General features: G+C 39.5%; 1 protein-coding gene across 5 annotated transcripts in view; it reads right to left on the bottom strand.

The window, feature by feature from the left end:
* Positions 1 to 25,369, bottom strand: part of LOC136427415 (ras GTPase-activating-like protein IQGAP1) — a 74,251-nt gene extending 48,882 nt beyond the window's left edge. For 4 of the 5 annotated variants that reach the window (XM_066416251.1, XM_066416252.1, XM_066416255.1 and 1 more), the window contains exons 1-3: positions 25,151 to 25,369; positions 21,549 to 21,651; positions 2,230 to 2,386 (exon numbers count right to left, since the gene is read on the bottom strand). In XM_066416251.1, coding sequence (XP_066272348.1) covers positions 2,230 to 2,386; positions 21,549 to 21,651; positions 25,151 to 25,199 — 309 coding nt within the window. In that variant the 5' untranslated portion in view covers positions 25,200 to 25,369. The remainder of the gene's footprint in view (positions 1 to 2,229; positions 2,387 to 21,548; positions 21,652 to 25,150) is intronic. The other variant, XM_066416254.1, reaches the window with a different exon arrangement.
* Between the last annotated feature and the right edge of the window lie 59 nt (positions 25,370 to 25,428).

The following is a 25,428-nucleotide window of genomic DNA, read 5'->3' as shown; positions in this document are numbered from 1 at the left end:
TTCCTCATTCCATTCTAAAAATAGCGCCAGTGGTAAGTACCATACCTGTGGCAAACTGAGTATCGATGTACATAGCAGAATCCTTTGAGTCAACAACAGGCACAATGTTCTATTTTGCACAGAGATGTAAGTGGTCCATGGATGAGTTATGGCTACTAATAATCCTCATTCATTTGCAGTCGGAGGTGCTTCTCCTTCTGTTTGGGAGAAATTTGTCAAGTTACATTACCGGTATGCTAACAGCAACCTACTGAACACTTTATAAATTTAAAGCTTCATTGATGCAACAAAAAGTACAGCGACTTTTTAATAAAGTTTGCAAAAAATAGTTTGAATTATTTTTCATTGAGAAGTTCTCTTCCAGACTTTCTATGCCCTTCATTTTGTGGACTCTTGGGGATATTTCTAGTATTTTGAAGCTGGCATGTTGCCTATTTCACACCCATTTTCTGTTGGAGAGGCTTGTGGACATAACTGCCACGTTGCTTTAGGTCGATGTAATGCCACAAAATTGGGCTCATTGTCCTGTGGGATCCACCCGGTTTAGCGGGTAACCTACACCATAATGGGAGCAGGTCCCAGCGACTCCGGTGGCGGCGGTGTATCACGTTTGGGACAACAACCGCGCATTCAGATCTAACGAACCAAGAGTTGACTTACAACAGCCTGGAACATGACCAGGGAGGGAAGGGTGGCAGACACAGGGAGACTTAGGCCTTGTCTGCCACATGTTTGCTGCTGTGTTAGGGCACACTGGGGGTCAGGGGTTAGGTAAATATGGGGGGGGGGGATAGGGAGAGGCACTGAAAGTTTTGAAACTTTTGTAATGGTTTTATTTTCGTAGCAACCGCTTCACTGTGAATTCACCTTGACACCTCAAAAATGTCTTGAAGTTCCAATGTCTTACTAAATTTAATGTAAACAGAATTGTTTCACAGCCAAAGCCTCCTTTTTCCTCACAGCACGAAATAGAACCGCAAATGTAAATGCATTTCAATACTAATGGTCAGAAAAACTGGTACATCAGTAGTTAATTGGGTTGTTGTGTGAATAATTCACACAATCTGCACACTTTTGTCTTAGTTGCAGGGGTTCACAACATCAAGTCAGCTGTTTAGAACAATACGTTTCAGACAACACAGCTGAGAACTGTAATCACAAGTCAGTCAACTAACACCAAAGGAGTCCTGGGAAAAAGTCGGTTTTGTTTTGATTTCCTAAATAACTTATAAGGCCACGCCAATTTATTTTCGTTGCTTCTCGGAATAGCCTGTCCTGTTTTCCCCATTTTGAAAAAAAAACAAAAAATTTGGTTGCTATTTCCATTCACAAATTTTTACTCCCAATTTTAATATCTGTTCAGTTGTAAAACTCAATAACCACTAAAATAGATTATAAAGGCCTGCACATGCCTAAAAGGTGTGGTCACATTGATCATAAGTTGAAATTTTTCATCTATTAAAACTATTTCTCAATATCAATCCATTATATTACATGGCAAAAGGTTATTTTGTTACTAAAATTATAGTACTAGATATAAGAAAGGGGTGCATTGCATTAAAACAAGCCATACAAAGCTGAAACTTGAATAATCCTGTTATACTTTATGTTATGTTAACCCTTATCTTCACCCCAGATTATTTGCAACAAAAATTTTTTTACTTTTTTTTTCGCCCTGTCGCTCCAGTTTTTTTCTGAAAAATCCGAGAATCTACAAATAAAATTGGTGTGGCCTAAAGTAAAAAAAGTTTAGCATATACAGTCAAAGCTGCCCAATAAGACCAGATAAAATCCAGTCTATCTGGTCACTATAGACAGTTTTCTTACTGCTTGTGTCAAAGGGAAATTATCTACCGGCGGGAACCACCAAAAAAGTGGTCACATTGGCAAGGTGGTCCCTATTTATGTAGAGGTGGTCACTTGTAGTTGTACAGGGTTGACTGTACCAACAGAGGTGTTTGTTATCTACGTAGGGTACAATACAGGACTGTTTCCAGGAAATGTCCCTCTGTCCTGGGATGGAAATTTGCTTGTTGGGATGGAAAAAGAGTTCAATCCGTCCGTCCCAAAAATCAAATTGATGAAATTGTATTTTCGTAAGCTTAAAATGAAAGATTCAACAAAGAAAATCATCACTATGGGCTCCCTAACATTAGGAGTGGGGCGGAAATGTTTAAAGCTGGAGACAGCCCTGGTACTCATGAGTAACAACTATGCATGGTAGAGTACCTGGTATCTGCTCTGATCGATGTCGTACAGCTTCTTGATGGGTACGATGTCTGCAGCGAAGAAGTGAGCGAGCTTGCCCAGGATGACCCCGTTCATCAGACCCTCCTCCAGCTCTGTCGTCGCGGGCAGCTCCTCCCGGATACAGGCCTCCATCCATCTGGAATAATAGGAACTATCATGTTAACCTTTGCTTTTATGAAATGATGTACAACAGAGAATACTGGAAACTAAATGAAAATGATGAAAGTATGAAAAATGATTATGTTATAAACTTAAGGGGCATTAAGTCATAACATTGCAATACTTTCCACTACATATGATATATGAGTCTACAATCCTCAAAAAACTTTGTCTCTACTCTTTGATTTGTATGGAAGACTTTCGAAAAATTTTGCATCATCCATGAATTATCTACCAGCTAGATGTACATGACATTAGGATCCTTATCATTATGACATATACGTCCTTCTGCATCCGGTACATGAATAATTGAGAACTGCTATATCTGTAGGATCTTAGTTACATGTACCTTCCACTGATAGCACCAGGGTCTAGTTTATCTTTGCGATATTGTGACATAACTGTATAAACCTCAGGGTCATGCAAACTAAGGATGACACTTTTGACATTCGCTTCAATTGGAGACTGGCTTTACAGGGCAAAACTATTCTCTATGAGGGCGGGTGGGAGTTGTAATTTTTCAGAGTTTTGAACACAGAAGGAAGCTTTAAGATGGTAATCAACTTAGAGAATAAATTATCTTTTCAAACTCAAAGAGAAGATTGCTATCTACAAGAAAAATGGATGTAGGGAGGTCTGCCCTTTCCTTTTCAATAAAAATCAATATATAGATCAATGTGAATAATTTGAAACTGTCATTGTTGGTCAAAGCAATGCTTTCCTCGGGAAGGAACCCAGCAGTTTAGGACTGACAAAGAACATCCAGGAAACTAGTGGAAGAACTCTCTTCAGGCTGGATTAAGGTTGCAGAACACAGTATTAATGGCCGACCCCCACCCCGAATAGTAGTTAAGGTATGAAGTAGTGCATCAAATTGCTTGAAAAGGCCATAGTTTTTCTTCTGTGCACGTTAGCGAGGCTGTAACTGTGGTGAATGGTAGAGGAATACATCAGTTTTGAGAATGTACGAGTTGGATTACGATGTTTGTTCGATCCGCTTGGATTCGCGTCTGAATATTGTTACCGCCTGACTACTGTAGCGAGTCGGCTGCAGTATGGTGACCTCCGCTGGGGGTCAAATCAAAGTGGCTTTTAAAAGAGAACGAGCTGGCAAATTTAAGCTCATTTCCACATATTTTGTAGATTGAACCTTGAAGTCAAACATATTAAAATCTGGCACCGTAATTGTGCACCTTACTATAAATTTTCAAGCGTCAAAGCTTTTCACTTTGGGATCCTTAACCATGTAAATCCCTATATAGGCAAAAAACTGTGGTCTGCAACCTTAAGAAGTACATAGAAGTAATATTGAGTGATGTGTTTCAATAAATAGCTCTAGGATCCTTTTACCCCATGAATTATCCTCTACTTGGCAGCCATCCAGTTTGCTAAAGACACCCTCATAAAGTCACTTTCTAGCAGAAAATAATGGTAGCCCCTGAGTGAAGTTTCCTATTAGTTACTCCACATGGAAATCCATTAGAGATATCTCTCATTGACCCCCTGACTCCAGCATCAATTTCCACAGGAGATAGTCAGGTTGTCTAGTACATCATAGTCCAAATTGGCAGGGTTTCAGGAAAAGAAATCTATATCGGGGTCTAACTGAGTGATAATTGCTAGGCCTGTAGATCTGTAAAACTCATATCTAGACAGGGAGGAGCCATGGGCCCAGATGACAATCATACAATGAGGCATTGTGCAAGCTAGATCTGCTAATGGTGCAAGTAACACATAAAAAGTACAAAACACACATCATCATTATAAGCTACTGTGTATGATACATTCTGAAGTTTCACATGGGCTAATGGTATACAACATGTTGTTATTCTAATTTCTAGGAGCATAAGTGTATTAGTAGGTGGCATGATTTGTTCTTGGGTAAAAGGTGCCTACCACTGGCACACAACCAGAATAACATATGAATAAATGCATCCCATTAACTCAACAGACAAATAAAAATATTGTTATGGTTATGTAGGACATGAGTTGTAGCCGCATGTTGTTTACATAGTGATTAAAAACATGCCAGTACTGCCTTATTCAAATTTCAGGCAAATTTGTGATTTCAAACGCACTACATCATTAAATGGAAGGACTGATTGTTGATACTTATTGTAGATTAGGTGATGCATTACTTAAGTGCATGCATTCATATTCATAACCTATGAAGAAAAGTGTAGATTTGAGAAATTGTCCCTATGGGACTCACTCTTGGATCTGTGTATTTAGATAGCAACAATAACAACACACACTGAAATGAATGTTATGCATATCTATCAAATATTTCACCATAAGTAATTATTCTTCATGGAAGTATAGGTAGATGAAATGTCACTTGAAACAGGTGCAGGCTAGGGTGTGAGTTGTAGCAGGTGATCTTAAAATTGTCCGAAATATAAACAAATGTGATGACAGTTTATCATATACTAATTAGTAGAAAACAAATTCATTGTGTGACTATGACCAAGAACCTCCTTGCTATGACATACCTATTATAGGAAGATAAACATAAAAGCAATATCAAATATGTGATTACATAACAGCTTGACTGTTTTAAAGGTAGTAAGTCTTAAGACATTTTTAAACCATATAAAGATTCTGTTAGTTAACTTAATCACACCATGGTCCCTGACTATGATTGATGCATTACCACTAAGAATCTAAGATACAATAATAAGATGACTACAAAGACTGAATATCAAACTTCTCTTATTCACAACCAAGTATTTACATGAGCCGACGTCTTGTGACTATCATCTTCATCAGGACAATACTGACTGGTTCTGACGTTTGGGACTACATTGTTAACAGAAACACCTAGCTTCAGTGCACAGTGAACCAGTCAGTATTGCCCTGACGAAGATGACAGACAGTCGTCAAAATGTTGGCTCATGTAAATATTTGGCTGTGAATAAAAGAACTTTGCTATTCAGTCATTCTCCAACCTGATGAAATTAGACTTCAAAGACTGTTGCAGAATGATGGCACAAACAGCTTTGAAGCATGAGATACCAACTGAAGACAAAAGATATCTATCATTGAAGATGACAAGGTCACTGACCTCAGAACCACGTGGGACTGTTATGAATATTTAGATTATTGATTTCACATCAAGCTGATATTCATTCGAAGAATTTCTAAAGGCCGCCAAATGGTCAATAAGAGTCCACACTCAGTCTTTTCCAGTTCCGGCTTGTATCCCTAATTGCACTTGAAGGATGACATGTTCCAGAAATATTCCTACCTTGCTCTTCCCCTTTTCTATCTATCACTAATCTACTTGTGACCTATGATAATATCATATCAAGCATACCAAAATGTTAACTCATTCAAAGAAATTTCAGTTGATATTGCTAGCAACTGCAAGGCTTCAGGACCACTTGCACTAAAATTAAAACAAGGCCTAACCACCTGCCAAATATGAAGACAATGCATCCAGGACTTCTCGAGTTATGCTGGTCTTTTACACACACACATACACACGCCACCCAAAACATAACCTTCTCGGCGAAGGTAACAATGATTGCTCGGGGGATGAATCTTTCCTAAAAGATCAGGGTTGGTTGATCGATACAACAAACACTGGTTAAATATATCCTGGTTCCATCCTGGCTGGCTTCCCAGGATAAGGAGCGGGGATACAATGTGTTTTGGTGACCTGCCAGTGATACTTAATTGGACCGATTAAGGAATGTTATGTTCCAACAAGGTCTGAAGACTTTTCCTCAAGAAATCCACCCATATCCACCATAAATTGATCCAATTTCTGTGCAAGTTGTGTAAGGGCCAATTTACACACAGCTTGTCTAGATATCTGGACTGCAGATATCTGCCAGGCGACAGCTTTTTTCTATGTCTAAACAGGAATTTTATGGTCTTAATGAGGGTTTTTTTAGATGTCGGGAAAATTTCAGCCGACCACTCTGAAGCATTCGCCCGACAACTCAGCGGGAGTCCCCGACCGCTCCAGCCGGACGTCTAAACAGAATGTGTCGCGTAGTAGACATCTGGAGGTCGGGGTTCATGCTAGTTTGCATACTTGGCGGGCGATAAAGCGGGAAAACTTCTTAGCATCAAGGACCATTTGTTCCCAAACGGACGACGGACTTCTTTCGTGATGCCAGATCGTTCGGTGGATCGACCCTCCCCCTTCCGCCACGACAAGGGCAGCGAGTAGGAACGCAGCGTTGATTCTGACCGGTAGCTGTCGTCTTCCCCGGTACCTCAAACGCCTCTTACGCTCAACCCTTGCTTGCTGCCTCATGTTTAGCCACACGCGAGTCAGATAAAGAAAGAATACCATATTCATCATGACGAAAAACACAGGCGGTTCTCCCGCCATTTTGAAACGTGCGCAAAAGGTTAAATAGGGTCACGAGTGCAATCAGCGCGCTGCGTGAGTCCTGCGGTACTTCCTGTCGGTGTGTATAAATGCGTCCAGATATCTAAGGCTCAGATGTCGGCGGATTTTTAGATATCTGAAAAAACTCTGTATAAATTGGGCCTAAGCTGAAGGAGGTTGAGGCTGTACAAGTTCTTGACCCCTGCTATTGGGTATCTCAACACAACAGTAACTTGGTGAACCTACATTAGCTTTTTTATTTTAAAACGTTAAGTTGGAGAGATTGTTGTGATGATGGCATTTCTAAAGCATGTTTATGTCAGTGGTTAATGCAAATGATGATCTAACAAGCAAGGAACATAAAGAAGCCATCATCTCATATTTTATGTCTTCCAGAAAAAGGCCATAAATAGAATATCCAACAATGTCTACAGGCACATCTCTCACAGAATATCCATATTTCAGTTTGCATAACACTGACAAATCTTTACTTCTTATTACAACATCTTGTTCACTCCAAATTCCGTCCAATAGACATTGCAAAATAAATCAAGCCTTGCATGTCCAACCCAATGGTTTACCACATCCCTACATGTCTAAATATTCATTACCCATCAGGACGTTCCACCTGGGTACAAGGTAAATCACTCTACCAAGGTCACCCTGTAATCTTCCTCCCTCCACTAAGACCCGCCGTTTTTCCACTGTCCCTTCACAATGCATGCGATAGCGCATTGATCTAAAGCTTTAAATAAATGGATTAGAGAAGAAATCAATAATGTTGCCAACTGTTGAGTGGCAGATAATTACTGCGTGGGCCAAACTTGGCAGCCAAACATATCAAATGTGAATTCATTTACATCACTTTTGTAACGAAAGAACTCTTTCACGGGTATCCAATTCGATGCACTGTTTTTGTCAATTAATTAGGCATTGATATATGCGTGTGAAAGGTAATTTAGACGTTACAAGACAGAGCAGCAACTGTACAGAAAACAATATAACAAAGATATTACAATATTCATTATGCAGCAATAATGTTACATTACGCTCAAGTGAAGTCATTTCTGAATAAAGTTATTGACAAAATAAATCATTAAAAAGTTAGTTATCATAATGGGTCATCAAAATTTTTACCACATATTAAAGACTGCTTTAATAATTCATCAGTTGCAGTATCTAGATTATTCAAAAATACAAAAATACTGAGATTCTGAAGTGACATTAAAATAATACAACAATGATACCCTTTGGAAGGGCCATACAAAATGACATCATAGTGCTGAAAGGTATATGACGTTCAGTTTAAAAGGTACATGTACCTCAAGAACTTGTCATAATTTTTTAAGGTACTTGACTGTTACTTGTACAAGCTGTATATCAAGTCTGCACAAAAATAAATATTTTGTACCCTTCTTGTTAAAACTATTGGTAAACCCCTTTCTTATAATCTTCACACCTGAATGAAAATAAAAGTACCTCATTGACTGAATTGAAAGCTGTAACTTTTACAGACCCTCAGTTATTGATCAATATTGGCTGACACGCCTTGTAAAGCAGGTCTTGTATTGGCAATAATGCCCAGCTTCAATTGACCTTGTTTAAGCCCATCCCAGGAGGAAAGTAAAAATCTGCCTAGGGAGTGTATCAGTGGATTTAACTGTCACAGTTAAGGAAACGTGGACTTCAGCAAAAAAATTCCTTTCTTGATTAATGCCAGAAAAGAAAATCTACATTGGCCTACAAATGCAACAATTTAAAATTTTCTAACACAATGAAAATTCTTTCTTCAACTTTTCAAGATTCTTTTTTCTTTTCAAAGAAGGATGAATATGCAGGATGAATGAGTTCAAAGGTGCCTGTAATACACCACACGCTCGTTCTCATTTAAATGTACACATTTTTTAACTTCCGTTACCGTTTGAAATAAGACGTTCCTGGCATTAGGATATGCCACATATAAGATGTCAAACTGTCCTTTTTATGATGACTTAAAACTTTTCTAGCTTTCAAAAACGGAAGTTTGGTACCTTTTATGTGGCATATCTTAATGTCAGGAACGTCTTACTTCTAACGGTAACGTAGATTACAAAATGTGTACATTTAAACGAGAACGAGCGCACAATGAAACGATATATCAATACCCTGACAAAGACAGATGGACAGGGTAAAAGATGCTTGTAAGACTGACTAGATGCCCTGGAGCAGTCCCTGGACCACCGTCCTCCACAGACAGCCCTGCTGATCACAGGCCCTGCAGGAAGGATTTGTACTGAGGCCAACCTTTACTGTCAATAAGACCTTTCCCTGGCAGCTTCATCCAATCTTCAATTTTAATACCAGGTCAGAAACTGTCCAGCCACGGCAATTTCGTCTCACCAGGAAGGGCATTTTCATGGTCACATACCTCCCCAGCATGCAGCTAATAAGAAGCCAATTGATTTTGGGAGGGCAGGAGAAGGGTAGAGGGTCTTCTTCCTTCTGAATATGCTTCCATACATTAGGCCACACCAATTTAATTTCTTGGTTAACGGATTTTTTTATAGATTTTAACCAAAAAAATCATAAAAATAGAAGGCTGGGGTGAAAACTTGCACCTGACCCTGTTCACACCCTCCAAATGTGTGCATCAAAGTACAGACTTTCCTCTGAGATTCTGTTTTCATGTTGATTTTGGAATTTGACAGTTTTTCAAAAAATCCCTTAACCAAGAAATTAAATTGGTGTGGCCTTAGTAACACAGGAGGCTAAAATGAAATGAAAAGTAAGCCAGCATGCTAAAAGTTAAACCTGAGCTTAGGATACTGTAAATGCATTTAAGTTCGCATAGTCTTTATTTCGTGCTAAGGGGAAAATGGAGTGTTCGCAGTGGTTTTAAGTTCGCGGCAGCGCTATAGTCACATACAGCTACAGTATTGGACAAAAATGTTCGCGGTGGTTTTATGTTTGCGGTGAAACGGTCACCGCGAGAATGTAAAACCATGGCAAACATTTCTGCATTTACAGTACCTTAGTAGTGAAAAAGATGTCAATATGGTAATAGTACCCCAAAGTCTTTATTAATATTCCCTCATTGCATAAGGCTAACTGGGAGTACATGCATTCGAGAAGAACCATTTGGACAGTAAAGTGCATCGATATCATGTATTGCTAGTATCCTGTCCATGTGGACTCTGTGAAACCTAAGACTTCCTGTACCCCAGGTGAGACCTACCTGTGTGGGATCAGGTGTACAATTTACCTGCCTGGCTCCTGAGGCTCAGGATTACCTTATTTGGGAATAACTGGGAGATCACAATACTGTGTCAAGCAGCTCTTTCAATAAACAACTTAAATCCCACACAGCATCTTTACTCCTTTTTGTCTGATAGCAAAACATCCTGGTGGACTAAATCCTGATATTCAATTTGTTGTAAAATGTATGTGTACATGTATGTCAATATCATAGTGTAACAAGTATGTCTATGTGTAACACTATGTACTTGTGCAATAATGCATGAGTACATGTATGTGCTAACTTGGTGTATGTATATTTGTATGTGTATACATGTGTCTGAAACAAGGAGAAAGGTATACATCATACATATACAGTACCAGTGTATCGGTTGAAAGATTGAAATATATAAAGTGAAATGTATGAGCAGAAATTTATGGTGCAACGGATATTTATAAATTGAAAACACTCGGCTACACATCAAGAATGGCTGCAATGTTTCATCAAGCAGATCCTGTGTAGAAGATCTTTGTAGATTAGGAAGATTTGTTTCTGGTATTTAGGAAAGTGTATTCAGTTTCAGCATGGCCAGATACCATATCATACTGTGTTGATACGTCATATCATCCCAATACCCCCAACCAAGGAGAAAGGAATGCATTAACCAGAAATAATACATCCGCAAAAAAAAACTCCTTTCAGTATACCATTGGGCCTCTTTTTGCCTCTGCGTGTAACACCGTTAAATTTAATCTGGCAAACGAAGCAGATAAGCGAGCCTGCAGCATAATACTATTAGGAGTTATTACCTCATTTGGTATGCATGTCAGGTGAAGATGACTCCCCGCCATCTACCACAAAGGCTACCGCCGGCCTACCATCAGCAAATCTAAACCTCAGGTATCAATACACACGGGCCGGAAATTCAATCATGTTCGGGTAAAACATAACTCATTTTGTAGAGTGGCTGTACTGATACTGTGTGGGCCAGGTAAATTTTCAAACCGGTCTGAAAAATTTGAAAAGAAATGTTTGCTGACAATCACTTGTTTCTGATAAGGCAAATAATATGTCCTACGTTAGATGCTGTGTTTTGCGGTTTTAAAGGAAAGGTTTGACAGGATTCAGACTGACCTTTGCCCCTAAACCAATCGTGCTGTTTGCATTTCTCTTCCGTTGATTTATAGGTTCCTACCTAAGGCTGCTCACAGCGACCACACCTTTAATAAATCATATTTTAATGAAAAAGTCCTGACAATGACCACTACTGTAAAACATCAAGGGCAAATCTCTCCTTTGGTATGACACTCATTCATAATTGACAAATGCAACTAGATCTAGATTTAAAAAATGTCTTTGAGTTTTATACAAACACAAAACACTGGCAACCAGACGATTCCTGGACCTTCTTTTAAAAATGATATTGTCAGATTTAGTCATTTACTTAACAAAAAAGTATAACTTATAAGTCTTTTTTACTCAATAGTTGTGATATAGCAATTTTTCAAAGGATGGGATAGTATTATATATGGGTTGGGGTTTTGTTCGCGTGGAAAATTTTCGCGTTCGCGTGGAAAATTTTCGCGTGGAAAATCTGAAATGGAGAATCTATCTATAGGTTCAAAATATCAAAGTGATTTTATCATCAAATTTTTTCTCCCTTGGGAATAGACTTGAGTCCCTTGGGAATAGCACACACCACACCCTGCCCACACCCATGCAGGGAAAAAGTTTGCCAGTAATTTTGATCATTTGCTCGTTAAAATACGCTAATTAGTTGATCAGAAGGGAATTGAAGGTTTACAAGTCTAAGGTTTCACACCCAAAAAATTTCAAAGGATTTTTGCAATTTAAAAGATACAAAAAAACAAGTTGATTCCCAAGGGGCTCAAGTCTATTCCCAAGGGAGAAAAATTTTGATGATAAAATTACTTTGATATTTTGAACCTATAAATAAATTCTCCATTTCAAATTTTCCACGCGAAAATTTTCCACGCGTACGCGAACATTCTTCACGCGAAAAAAACCCGTTCCCTTATATATTATATCACTAGCTGACCCCCAGCAACAGACACACATGCATCAAAGCTTCCTGGCAGCTGAGCTATTCTGACACCTCCCACAAAAGGAATGGCCACTGTCAACAGTACAGACTGACCCCCTGTCAGTCAGGCATTGTTGTGTTGTCATACAGGAGCTACAGGGTTAAGGGCAGGCTCAAATGTCGTGACCCCGCTATAGAAAATAGCCCTTTGTTTGGTAAGGCCTGGCACCCCCAATGTTCAACAGGATTTAGAGATTAGTGGACAAAAGAAAGTTGGAGATTATTGGCAACACATCTATAAGCCTCGTATATAAATTTGATAAATAAATGTGGGACTCTTAATGAAGTTTTTTAATTTTGTCACATTTGCTTAAAATCAACATATGCAAGTGTTGTTATTAGTAATCTTTAGAAAGCAGATTATTTAGGCTTATTCAGCCTTGTGTGAGGAATTGTTCTGTTCTACTTGAAGATTAAAGTCATTTACAGGTAGCCACATTGGCACTTCATGGGATGGGGTGTTAATTGGTGGGTAAAGTAATTACTGCTTGATTGCATTGTTCTGGAGATACTGCACTGAATCAGGCCACAGTACCAAATGAACCAGCCATAATGTGCAACAATCCAGGGAAAGGGTGTTTCATTACCCTCTAATTAATCTTTTCATTAGTTATACCTACTACAGAGTACTTACAATATTTTAGAGAAAAGAGACATCACAGGCAGAACGTTAACCAGAAGAGGACATCCAAAAGAGGTTTTGCTATCCGTTCCTATCTGTATAGAATGTATAATGTACAAGTATATGCCTAAACGTTAGAAATTGCACCAATAATTGTAAAGCCTACTCATATCCCATGCTAGACATACCGTAGTCTATAACTATAAGGAAGATAAGTCTCATAGAATGTTTGTTGTTACGTAGCAGAAGATGCAATACGCTATACCTTGTTCAATTGTTGTGCAATAAAGTTTATCACATATATCTTAAGATCCCGCACCTTCCCTCCTCAGAGTCAGAGACAGATCTTACTGATGTCAGATTCAGTTCCAGTACTTCCACCTAGGGAATTCCTGTAATCAGTTCTTTGGGACCCAGGCTTCCTCTGCACTTTCTCGCTATTCCCCAGTTGGAAAGCTTAAGCTCATTAGTACTAATTAACGTCCTCTCCTGACTCTCCCTGCCCACTAAAATCTAAAAGGTGGGAAGAGATAAAACCTTTGATTGATGGACACTGCCAGAAAGTGGTACCTATTAAATATTCAGCTGATCTCACAGTGACAAGGGGGCAAAGATTATATTAGCTCTGTAGTTTGTGCATAGAAGTCAGTCTGAACCAGGTCTGTCTCCAGCTTTAAATTTTTTCTGTCCCATTCATTATTTGGGAGCCCATATTGTTTATTTCCATTGTTAAATATGTCATTTTGGAGAACATATTTGCATCTATTTCATGTCACGAGGTTCTAATTTTTTTATGGACGAGGTGAAATTTTTGTCCATCCCAAGAAGTACATTTCTGTCCCTGGATAGAGGGACCTAGCTGTCTTTGAGACAGCCCTGGACTGAACTGGACTGAACTGGACTGAACAGCCCTGGACTGAATGTACCACCCCACAGGTCTAAAATTGGACTAATCCACTGGAATGATGCATTAAAGAAACCCACATGTTATAAAACGATCGGCCATAGGGAAGGGAAACCTATCATGCTCAATAAATTAAACACAGTCGTAGAGGTGCAAGAAATCGATAACAGGGAAAACAGCTGAGTGGTGATATCTCTCACCCACCCTGGAGGTATTAACAGTGCATCACTGAAAGTTGAAGTATAAGTTGAACTTGAACAATTTATCAAACTGTGGCATTTTTTTATGTGCTTGAATGAGGTACTTGAAATAAATGAAACAATATCTAAATTTTTCAAAAGGTTGATAACATCTACTATAACATAATTCTACTAGGGTACATAATTCCGCCACTCTGAAAAGATACGTCCAAACAAAGATCTCCAACCCAACGTCCCCCAGTATAATGCACTCCAGTAGATCTAAACTGTGCATCTCTCATTCTCTCCATTGTTTTCAAAGTGGGGGATTTATGTAAGTTACTAACCTGGCGGATTAATGTTAATAATGGTAACACCTCTTGAGCTTTTAAATTGATTCTGGTCTATACTATATCTAAATGATGACCAGGAAATCAGGAATTGAATTTAAAGTTGGTGTACGCAATTCATGAGAGGAGGAAAGGACCATTTCATGATTTCCAGAAGCCCAACCCACAGTCTTAAGTCTAAACCCACAGAGGCCCCGTTTTCCTGTGTTCTTAGACTAATTGTCAACATGGCCATGACTAGACTTTCTATTTCTCAGTCTACACACACCCACTGGTCTGCTTGCAGAGACAACATCCTCGCTGACAATGAGTCACATCTGGTTGGTTTGCAGCCAAACAAAACACCAGAACTACTTTCACATGGGGAAGTAGGATATGTATACACGTACATGTACACGGGCAGAATATGCATATTCCAGATGGTGATACATGTAGTATCAACTTGCACGTTTCCAGTACTTGATTCAAAGTTAATGGACTCTGGTCTTCCTTATATATTGTGTAATGTAAAACTCTGCTACTCAACTCCCTGGGTGGCGGGGAAGTTATGAGCTAAGAAAGCTGGAAACCTCAACCACTTCTTGGCAAGGCTTTTCTATCAGTATCACTGTCTTTTTGCACAATGCCCTCTTTATGTGCCATCTTCACAAGATAAATAGAGACCATACCAAACTAACAACTAGGGGTGGATACCCGTTCACTGGACCTGATTCGGACCTTTATAACATCCAAGAACCGAGTCAAAAAACCTGAAAGCTAAAAACCTGAGCTAAAAAAACTGAATAAAGTACAAGTATATTTTTCTATTTTGTTTGATGAAAAGTGTTTTGAGTCTCCCCTCAAAAAAGTCATTTAAAATAAGTGCAACATACAAATATCAAACACTGGTTTGTCTTAAAAGTCTTCTCACCAAGAAACTTTTATAGTCGTGCGTGTCAGTGTTAATTCTCTATGCTTGATATTGGTCTAATAAAACAAAAGATCAACTGGACAGGATCAGGTTCAGGTCCGGACCTGAACCTAAATCTCTGGACCTAAACTTGGACTTGGACCTTATTAAACCAAACCGGTATCCACCCCTACTAACAACCATACCAAACAGACAGCATAAGATGGAAGCAGAGATGTACAACACTCAGATGTACCATGCAGAAAGAACATTGGGGATGGACCATAGTTCATAGAATACAAATAACACTCAGAAACTGTCACAGTTCAAGGGTGGCACTGAACGAATGAAAAACAGCACACTTCCATTCTCTGTACAACTGTTAGAGTAATTGATATGTATTTTTTAAAGTATGTTCGGAGTCGGGTTTGACTACAGAATATTGTCGTTTTGAACAGTCAAGATTTGTATGAATTTTGAATGTCGGTAAAGTTTTAATATTAGCTGTATTTCAAAACTGATACGTTAATCACCTTGAATGAATAAAGTTACAGTGAAAGGTAAAGGTAAAGCAGCCATCCTCAATTGAGGTGAAGCATGATGCTTTTTCAAGTAGCTAGTGGGAGTGCAATGTGGCTGCATTTTGAACAAGATCATTATTTTTACGAATAAACCATTATCTCTCTTACCACCCCTCTCTCTTTAACTCTAGCCTGTGATAATATTTCAAGAGAAGAGTCTGTCTGTCCATGACCTGCCGTAGACCTTCCATGAAGGACAGGGCCTTTGCCATGTGTTGTCAACAGACTCACTGACCCCTCCCCTCCTTCTGTCAACACCGGCTCAAGGTAGCACAAACACCAGGACTTCATAGCATTCACTTGTCTATCTGGGGGAAACTGATATCAACAAGAATATACCTTCTTTATTGTCATAGAAGCCTGTGTAAGAAATGGTTATAGAGCAAACCATTGACACCTATCCAATATGGCAGGTATACACATGTATTATCAACGACCTACCCTGGGGAGAGTTTAACTACACTTCACCTGGAGGGAAACAGATACATTCCTAAGAGGTCAATACACTTTACTTCTGTACTACACTGTATCAATGTTATGTTTTAAACAGTTCTAAACAGTGGTGCAGTTTGTGGTAACGCTGAAATTAATTTGCAGCTGTTCTAAGAAAGGAAAATGGGGTCTTGTGGAAGGCAAAATGCCAATTGACAAGTGCAATTAACTGCCCCGCCTAAATTTTCATTTCCTTCTTCCTGAAAAATCCAATTGCTTTTGATGGAATCTACTGACTAGTACATTCAAACAACATTTTGCCGCCTGCATAATTGCATACCTGTACAGGTCAAAGGTTACTTAATCAGCTTGATTGACAGGTACACCAGCTGCTCATAACAAAAGGCAGGTGTCCAATGCAGCAAAACAGACAATATACGTGGTGCACCTAACATTTAAACCACAAAGGTTTATATACGGTTGACAACAACATGTAAAATCTTTTAAGTTAGGTACTTATGGTACATGTACTTGGCAATTTACCAATATTCACTGTCATGATATAAAAGGCATATTAGTGGGAAAAGCCTGGGATTTAAACCATGGTACATAGATTTCATATCAGACTTTCAGGATGAATCACTTTCATTTTCCTGTAATTTTATTATCCCACAAATAAAGGAGTTAGATTTTCGTCTGCCATCTTGTTTAGTAGATGGAATAATACCAACCTACAAGCTAATGGGAGTGCGGATACAGAGGGATTATGTTGGTAATTATTACACAAGCTGTTTGAAGGCTTCTGTATTTTTTCCAGGTGTTCTAATATTTCAGAGCAGGTGCAAAAATCATGATAATGGGGCCTATAATGGGTAAATTAGCGGCTGTTGTGGGCTACCATTGTTCTGCGTGTGATAATGAGTAACAAAGGAACAATAGGAAGTATTCCATGGCAAAGCCTTATTCTGTTCAAAACAATATCACTACCTGTGGTTACTAAGTATCATGTGCAATATTGGAAAGTGAATAATGTATACACATGGTATTATTATATGGGTCATGTTGAGAACCCAATTTCCTATGTGTTATCGTATGCTTTTTCTAGTACCACTACCAGCCATAAAATTCAATAGATATTCCTCCTGGCATAACATAGTTTATGCTACCTGGGGATCCATATATACCAGGGAAGTTTTCTCAATAATGACCATATGACTGCTGGCTCCTGGAAAACGGTGAGGCAAATGAACCGTTATAATCGAAGTACAACATAAACACACTTCACTCAATGAAATTTTTGGTTCAAAACTACCATCTCTGGGGCTCAATATCCCCCGATCTAATGAAATTCTATCTAATTCTTTTTCTTGGATGCGTTCCCAGTGCAGTTTAATGTGATGAATGTGACCACACCCTATGAACAGGATCTCACCCAATAACTACAGTGGGCCAGCGAGACTATGAATGTGTGCTTGTGTGTGACCTTTGGCCCTTACAAGGTAGGGACAATATTTACAGAGGTCGGCATTACAGTGTTGTCATACCTGCCATAGTAAGGGTCACATGGGGGAGGGGAGGGGTGGGGAGGGTAGTTTATAGAAGCTTTCTTGAGGTAACAAAAAGTACAGTGACTTTCGCACGGTCAACTACAAACTACAAAAATAGAAATACAAGATGAATCTTAAAATTGTACTAGCTGAGCAATGCAAGGTAACGGTATGGGTACATTCGTAATATCGTGTTACAGTTAGTTGGGCTGATCATGGTTTTCAATATCTTTTCTAATAACATAGCAATCTTTAATGAACATGTATTTACCTGTTGTGCCATGTTGAGTAATTATTTTTGGCGCATGTATTTACCTATTCTTGCATTGTGAGAGTTGTAAAATATAATCTCTTCTTATCAGTTTGACTGAGGTTTCTAACAACAGGTCTGCCTTGGTTTATTGTTTTATACAAACTTTGGAGACACTGGAAAGGGACTTAATAATAATGTTCAATGCTGATATTCTACACATAGAAAAAAAATCTTGGACCCAATACATTACAACAATCCCACTACACTACGTTGCAGAGCTTGTGAGAGATAGAGAGGACATTCCTGACTGTTTTGTTTATAACTTCAAACGTTAACCGTGGACTGGAACGGAACTGTAGCCTGCAATAATGTGACTGTCTCAGTTTTCAAAATTCCAACCTTGAAGGGAGAAGAAAGTCTGGTAGAGCAAAAAAACATTGGACAGTCCATAATTATTTTGAAGTTCATCGTTGTACCTTTTTATACAAGCACAGCAATACGTAAAACATACTTCAGTATTATCATATTCAAATACATGGTTTAAGATCATCATATTTGAAAAGATGATGACACCATATAGATATTTAACAAAGATAAATGTGTTCTCTAAGGCATCATATTTACATGTAAATACTGAAATACTGAACACATACTCAAATCATCTTGATGCCGTAATACTTTTCAAACCCATACAACACCAGGAGGCACCACTTACCTGTATTCAGTATTATACTACAGGTAAATATTGAACCTCAGCTGGCATACTTCCCAACACAATCCTATGACCTTCATTCTGACATTAAGAATTGAACTTGGCTATCATCTGCATTATTTCAACTAGATACCCTGCCTTTTGTGGGATGTCCGTACTTTGAACTTTGAAGACATCTTCAAAGATGCTTCTACACCAAGCATGTCAAATGCTTGAATATTAAATGTTATTTGAAAGGCTATCATATGCACCTAGAGAAATATGTCACACTGGTTTGCCTGCAGCATATCATGGTAGGTTGGATTTCCTGAATAATAGATGATGTCATCCTCTCAGCAGTGATCAAACAGACCTGAAGTCTTAGAGTGGGGGAGTGCAGTCACCCTTGGGGCATCGAGTTACCACTACTCACAAAACCTCTACCTGGTCAAAACATTTCAACAAAGGGGTTAGAATGAAACCATGTTTTTGAGTGACCCTCCGGTGGAAACGTTTGGGTCTGGTATGGCAACAACAATTATTTTCTTGGTTCTCGAACAATTCTTAGAAGCAGTCAAGTTGAAAACGGGGAGGGGGGGGAACTTGAATCTGGCTGCATTCACTCCCTAATATCATGGAATACTAATACCAAGGTACAGACTTCTCATGAGACTCTGTTTTCATGTTTATTTTGCAATTCAGCATTATTTTCTAAAATCCAAGAACCAAGTTATCAAATTGGTGTGGGCTGGAGTTGGAATGGTTTTGAGGGTAGGACTTTCCCCCAGCGGATTGGTGTGTCTTTACCGCATGTAAATAGCTGCAACCCTCCACCACAACCCAAACATGACGCACAATAGCGCCTCACATTCACATGGCATTGACTGACTACTTGTCTTGTTCTCTGTAACGGGACACTGTGGGTAAAGTAGTGCACACAGAATACTTCCCTATGGGCTCAAAAATAGTCTCATGAGTCAGATGCTATTACAGTACTACACTGAAATAAACAAGTCAAGGGACAGGAGCTTTATATGACGGAGAAAGCATCTTCATCCCACTAAATGCCAAGTGATAGAAGATGCTGCACTCCTCCTAATCCTATGTACCTAGCAAGGGAAATAGTACAGTTGGCTGCTTTCCAAGATATATATTTGCTAACTCCTTATCTGGCTGGGACGTTAGGAATATATATCAGATCTTTAGGGAAATCACCTACAGCACAGCTGCAGTTGAACTTGAGTCGTAATCAAGAAGAGAAAGCCCATTAACTAAATAAATACCTTACTAAGAGGTGTAATATTTCAAGCGATTGTTGGGTCACAAAGATGTTACATTTTGCTATACCTATATTTGTAATTGTTCTTTTTGGCAAACTGGTGTTTCAAGAGTCTTTAATTGGCATATTTCTTATCTCGAGTCTCCAGCATAAGCCATGGATAAAGATATTGTTCTACAATATATTTCACATTAAGTCTAAATCAATTCGTTAAGGACATACCATATGTCTGAGTAAAGTAGGAAAACTGTTACAGCAGCTTTTCAATAAAAATTCAATTTTCATAGGGTAATCCTAATTTTTCAACATCAAAACAAAATGATTCTCATGGTGCTGAGCTTTTACTAGCAATCTACACCAATTATGAAATGACTTGCATGAAAAATATATCCAGGGAAATGTTAAAGGCCACTTTCCCTCTGTCTGTATAAACATCAAATATTTTACCATCGTTACATGCTTAATTATTGTAATAGAACCCTGTAATTAATTCCAGCACCTAGTTACAACAATCTGTTTATGACAATTTCATGTAAACAACACTTATCCAACACGGAATTTCAGAATAACCTTTTACAAAAATGGTAAGTAAAAAAATGATTTCCAGTCTCCCATCAAAGGATTTTGTTTTGTCCCATTGACAACTAGAAAAATCCCTAAAATGTAATTCCATCAAAACAACATCAAAACAACAACACTGCATTTAAAAGAAAACCAAAGTGACCTTTTTTGTATAAATAAAGCCACACCCCACCCTCCCCCACGATTTAAGAAAATACAGAAAATGGCTCCTGCCTATTAAACTAATTGGAGTGGGTTGAGTGCTGTCACAGACAGTGTGCCTGGGAACATGATTTAGGAGCGGAGGGGTCTCCTGCAAATCAACCTTCCCAAATTGGTCGCTGGCAAATTGACTGAGGCTACTACTGACTGTACACAATAGCTAGGTGGGGGTATTCTATCATTCACTTCAACTGAACATTTACATATTCTGACATGTTCTAAATTAAATCTAATGCCGTCAACATTTCAGGCAAATGTCTGCCTCCAAATCTATAACTCAGTGTATTATGCTTTCCTTTTCTGATTGTAATATCTGACGATGACTCAAGGTTTCAAAATGTACGCAGCTTTGAAGTACTATGCTTGATCTTTTCATACTTGACTGAATCTTTTGAAAGGGGCAAAGATCAGCAAGATGTTAAATGAACCGAACTTTGTAAGCAAGAGCTATCTCAGCTAAGTTATTACACAAGCAAAGATATTTGTTTCCTAATCATCTAACAACCACAAAGGAATTTGATTCTTATCATTGAAGGTAAAGATATCTAGATGACATGATAACTACGAGTAATCAGGCATTGACTCACAAACTTTATGGACACCTATAAATCTATCATCAAACAGAATAATGTTTGCAGATACTTAAAAAATCCCACCATTTTGATCCATTCAAACCATCTCCCTATATTAGTACTAAGGCCTATTTGCTACATAGAGCCTAATGCTTTGGTCACATTTCCAATCCGGGCCCGGCAGTCTTTGGGGAACAAAAAGTATGATTCAAAAGACAACACAAAACATACCAAAATATAATTTAAGCGCATTGCTTGTACATATCTATTGATAAACACTGTAATTTTTCGTTTCAGCAAACAACCAAGGCTACCCTGATGGGATGTGACCCTAGCATAAGCGTGGTAGTCTTGAAGAGGAGCAGACTTTCTCTGTTAGTCATACGGTACTTACTGTTTTGCCTCCTGTAGATGACAGAGGTATTCGTACGCCATGGCCTGTTGTCGCTTTTCATCCATCTCCTCCGCAGACTGTCGTTCCTCCGACATCCCGACATCTATGATAAAAATACAAAAACTCTCAAATATATATATATATACAGTATAGAGAGAGAGAGAGAGAGAGAGAGAGAGAGAGAGAGAGAGAACACAACAGTGTATTCTGTATCACCCAAGGTACCAGCCCACGGGAGGGCTATGAGTATGACCGAGAGTGATGCGAAATACACTGTGTTGTATTTTATTCATGTCATACCCAACTGAGAAAACACACATTTCAATGCGAAATGTGCCAGAAGTTGAGAGATGTACATCCTCGAACCAAAAAAATTTTGGCAACATTGATTCCAACCTGTGAATGCAGTATTCAAATTTTCGACAGCGGCGCCACCAGCGCACTTGGAATGCATGAAATGAAGCCTGTGTGATAAAACCAAAGCTATCGCCCAGTCCAGGAACACCCGTATCAAACGTTTTTGTGGCCCAGGTATGACCTAAATATATCTATGTCTTACCTGGGTTGCTAAAGGGTGTTCTGGACATTTCAATATTTTGGGTTCTACTTGTATCACAAGGGCTTACATAGAATCAGTTGAAAGCATTACGTTTGCGCCAAATACCGGCTTTGGGCATTGGAATTCTCTGTTGCTGTTGACAACCAGAAGAGACACATATGTCATATGTGTGTTTAGTTTTCTTTCTGTTTGTAATTTTCAACTATGCTCTTTTTATGAAATGAAATTGACAGAGATCACTGCATGACTCCCCAGATAACACCTTTTATTCAAGCAACTCAAATGCCCTTTACAATCTTACTCAAGCCTCACGATTCTTGCCCTGAAACGTGAAGTAGGTACTCCAATCTAATACCAAGCGCCATATTTACCACCGTGTGATATTACCTGGTGTAACATGTAAATTTGAACTTCACTCCAACTGAATATCATTCGTTATTGCTGGGGTTTTTTATTGGGATTAGGCCACAGCAAGTAAATTTTATGGATAACATCATCCAAATAAGGTACTCCCAGTCTAATATAAGAGTGTCAAAAAGGACAAGATGGAGAAACAAACGTAAACGTTCAAACACTCAATGCTAGCACACTAGTGTCACTTCTACAACTACACCCAAGGCAGTTCTGGAGGGACACAAAATTGTGCTTTTTCTTCTTTTCAAAATCAGGTGAAAATAAATGTAAGCGGAGATGTCATCCATAAAGTTTACTTGCTGTGGCCTGCGGTGCTTTGCCTGATCCGACAGTTACCGAAGCCTATCTACTGATATTCAAATAACCCAGACATTTTAAAAATCAATATGCAGGCTTAGGCTTGATGTGGGCTCGCCGCCTTCCATCTGAACATTCTTGTGGTTAAAATTCATGCTAGCTATGCCATGTATGTTTTACATGTTGTTGTTGGGTGTGCGACAGATTGAATAAATATTCATGAATAAAGAGAGGTTTTATGTTTTCTTGTGTTAAGTATGAGAAAAAAACATCTAAGGGTATTTTGGAGTGAGTTATTTCCTAACGTTTCAAAAAGAAACGGCATTTTCACACACTTTGATTGCACTATGTGTTGGTGAATGTAAATTGAATTACGAAACAAATATCTCCAAACAACTACAAGGAAGGTTCTGATATTATCAACAGTAACGTTAATTCCATGAAATATTATCAGGACTATTATTGGTGCATTTTGCTTAACTATGATAAAAGAGATTATAGGTGTGCGGATCACTTCATAATCATACGGAATTGTCTTTTACTGCTACAGAAAAGGGCACCACTAGTTCTTATCAACATGATGGGGGCAAGGGGGAATTTACAATACATCTAATGATATTTTTATCTAAATAGTTGTGTATCAAGACCCCCTTCGCCCATCGTTTTCTTGCTGACATCTTTGTTTGTCATTTCCTCCCAATACACAGTTCCAATACACAGTCCCAATACACAGTCAAGGTTCAGTGAATAAGAAATCATAACAATACTCTGGTCAGTATTTGAATATGAATAGTTTGTGATCTAAAGCGAATGGGATAATTGAGTAGGCATAATGTCTCATTAGTGGGGGTGTGAAACCTCAAGTCCTTCTTTCTGTTGTCCTAATCAATTTCACAAACACCGTGGTGTGAGATGTGTCATCATGACGTGGGAGGGGCAGAGACAGGGGGGTCTGGAAGTGTGATGTTGTCATAAGCTCATCTATGCCTACAGGGGGCATGCAGGAAATATTGGGCACAACAACGACATCCTGTCAGCTAGCGGACATCTTCGAGACAACTCGGCCTTCCGCAAAGGCCTGGGTACCCAAAAATGAAGAGCTTCTTGTCTTGGCTACTAGTAACCCATAATGCTATGTCTCAAGACAGGTCATGTTTTCTTAACGGTCGTGGTAAGAATTAAGGGCAGCCATAGTGGAACCGGGGTCCGATTTTAACAAGGAAGTGTGAAGACAGGATGTAACGTTTCTAACGGCCGTGACTTTGATCTCAGGCTCTCTTTACATTATACTTTTGCCGTCAGCGCCACTGGCGTCAGCGCCACTGGCGACAGCGGGAACCCCGTGTAAAGACAATTCCCGTCGACGTAGTCCCGCTGTCAACAAATTTTCTCCCGTCAGCTTCGAAGCCGTCGCCCGTCAGCACAGCGGGAGTCCCCGTCAACTTCAAACTCCGTCTAAAGAGAATACGTCGGGCTCGCGTCAGCGGGAGTCAGGGTTTCGGCGATTAGCATAAAGCACACGATGATCAGCATACTGTAAGTCTACTTAGATCCCCGGTATATATATAGAGAGAGAGATTCGCGGGATCCGCGGCGACTTTTGTGCCGTGCATTCATTTCCCCGCGGATATATTTATCGTACTTGTGCCCCCCTCCCCACATTTACGAGTGATGAGCATGGAATATCTACACATAAACAAGGCTTTGCATTGTAGTTTAATACGGGCGGGGAGACGCCGTCTACCGTTGTACAATCATACAATTTTGTTTCTTGCTTTTGTTATGCTTACGCCCGATACTTTCTAAAGATGGCGAAATGCAAGCACCGCAGGTGTCTGTCAGATTTCCGGGCGGTGTGTCTAGAGACGTCGCGACAGCGGCCTCCCGACAGCGGGAAATTTCGCCGCTGACGCGAAAAACGTAATGTAAACTGCGCCTCAGTCTGTTCTGTACTTGTGTGTTTGATTGTTGAAGTGGTCTCCGTTTGGCCGTGGACGTGGGAACACACAGCCACTCAGGACCCCTGCTAGCTCAGGTCAATAAAAACTGGTTCTTCGCAGACATGACGACATCGCTGAGACTTCTACCAAGAGGGTGGGATCACAAGATAACTTTTCCCAGCTAGCCAGAATGTCATAAACGATTTGTTCCGGACAGTGAGATATGTTGTTATGGTTCTATAATGTAGCTCGATCGAAGCTGTTGAATCTCAAGTGCACCGCGCCCAACCGCATGTGTACAGGCCCTGCACGGCGGGTCCGGTCAGGCCTTACGGTGCTTGCACACACTCAATACACCCACAGAACGGCAAGGAAAAACACAACCAACTCACGGGAGAACGAAGCCCTCTTGGTGGCGTCTACTTCATCCCCGTCCTCCATACTTGCTTCCCGGGCTGATCAGCCTCAGCTAGACTCCGAGAAACGTGGTGTAGTCCCGTGAAAAGGGCAGGTATCGCGACTCAGTAGCTCCAAAGTATCTCGGCTCGGTTTGCCCAGCCTGGGCTCCTGTGTGTTTTGCGACGGACCTCCTTTTTGGCGGGGCTTCGGTTCAAACAGCCACTTCCGGTACTACAAGGCAGTGTGGGATGTGTAAACATCCGGGATGAGC

The sequence above is a fragment of the Branchiostoma lanceolatum genome, chromosome 2, assembly GCF_035083965.1.
Source record: "Branchiostoma lanceolatum isolate klBraLanc5 chromosome 2, klBraLanc5.hap2, whole genome shotgun sequence".
Taxonomy (NCBI): domain Eukaryota; kingdom Metazoa; phylum Chordata; class Leptocardii; order Amphioxiformes; family Branchiostomatidae; genus Branchiostoma; species Branchiostoma lanceolatum.
Note: the sequence above shows the minus strand (reverse complement) of the source record. Positions and strands in the feature narration are given on the sequence as shown.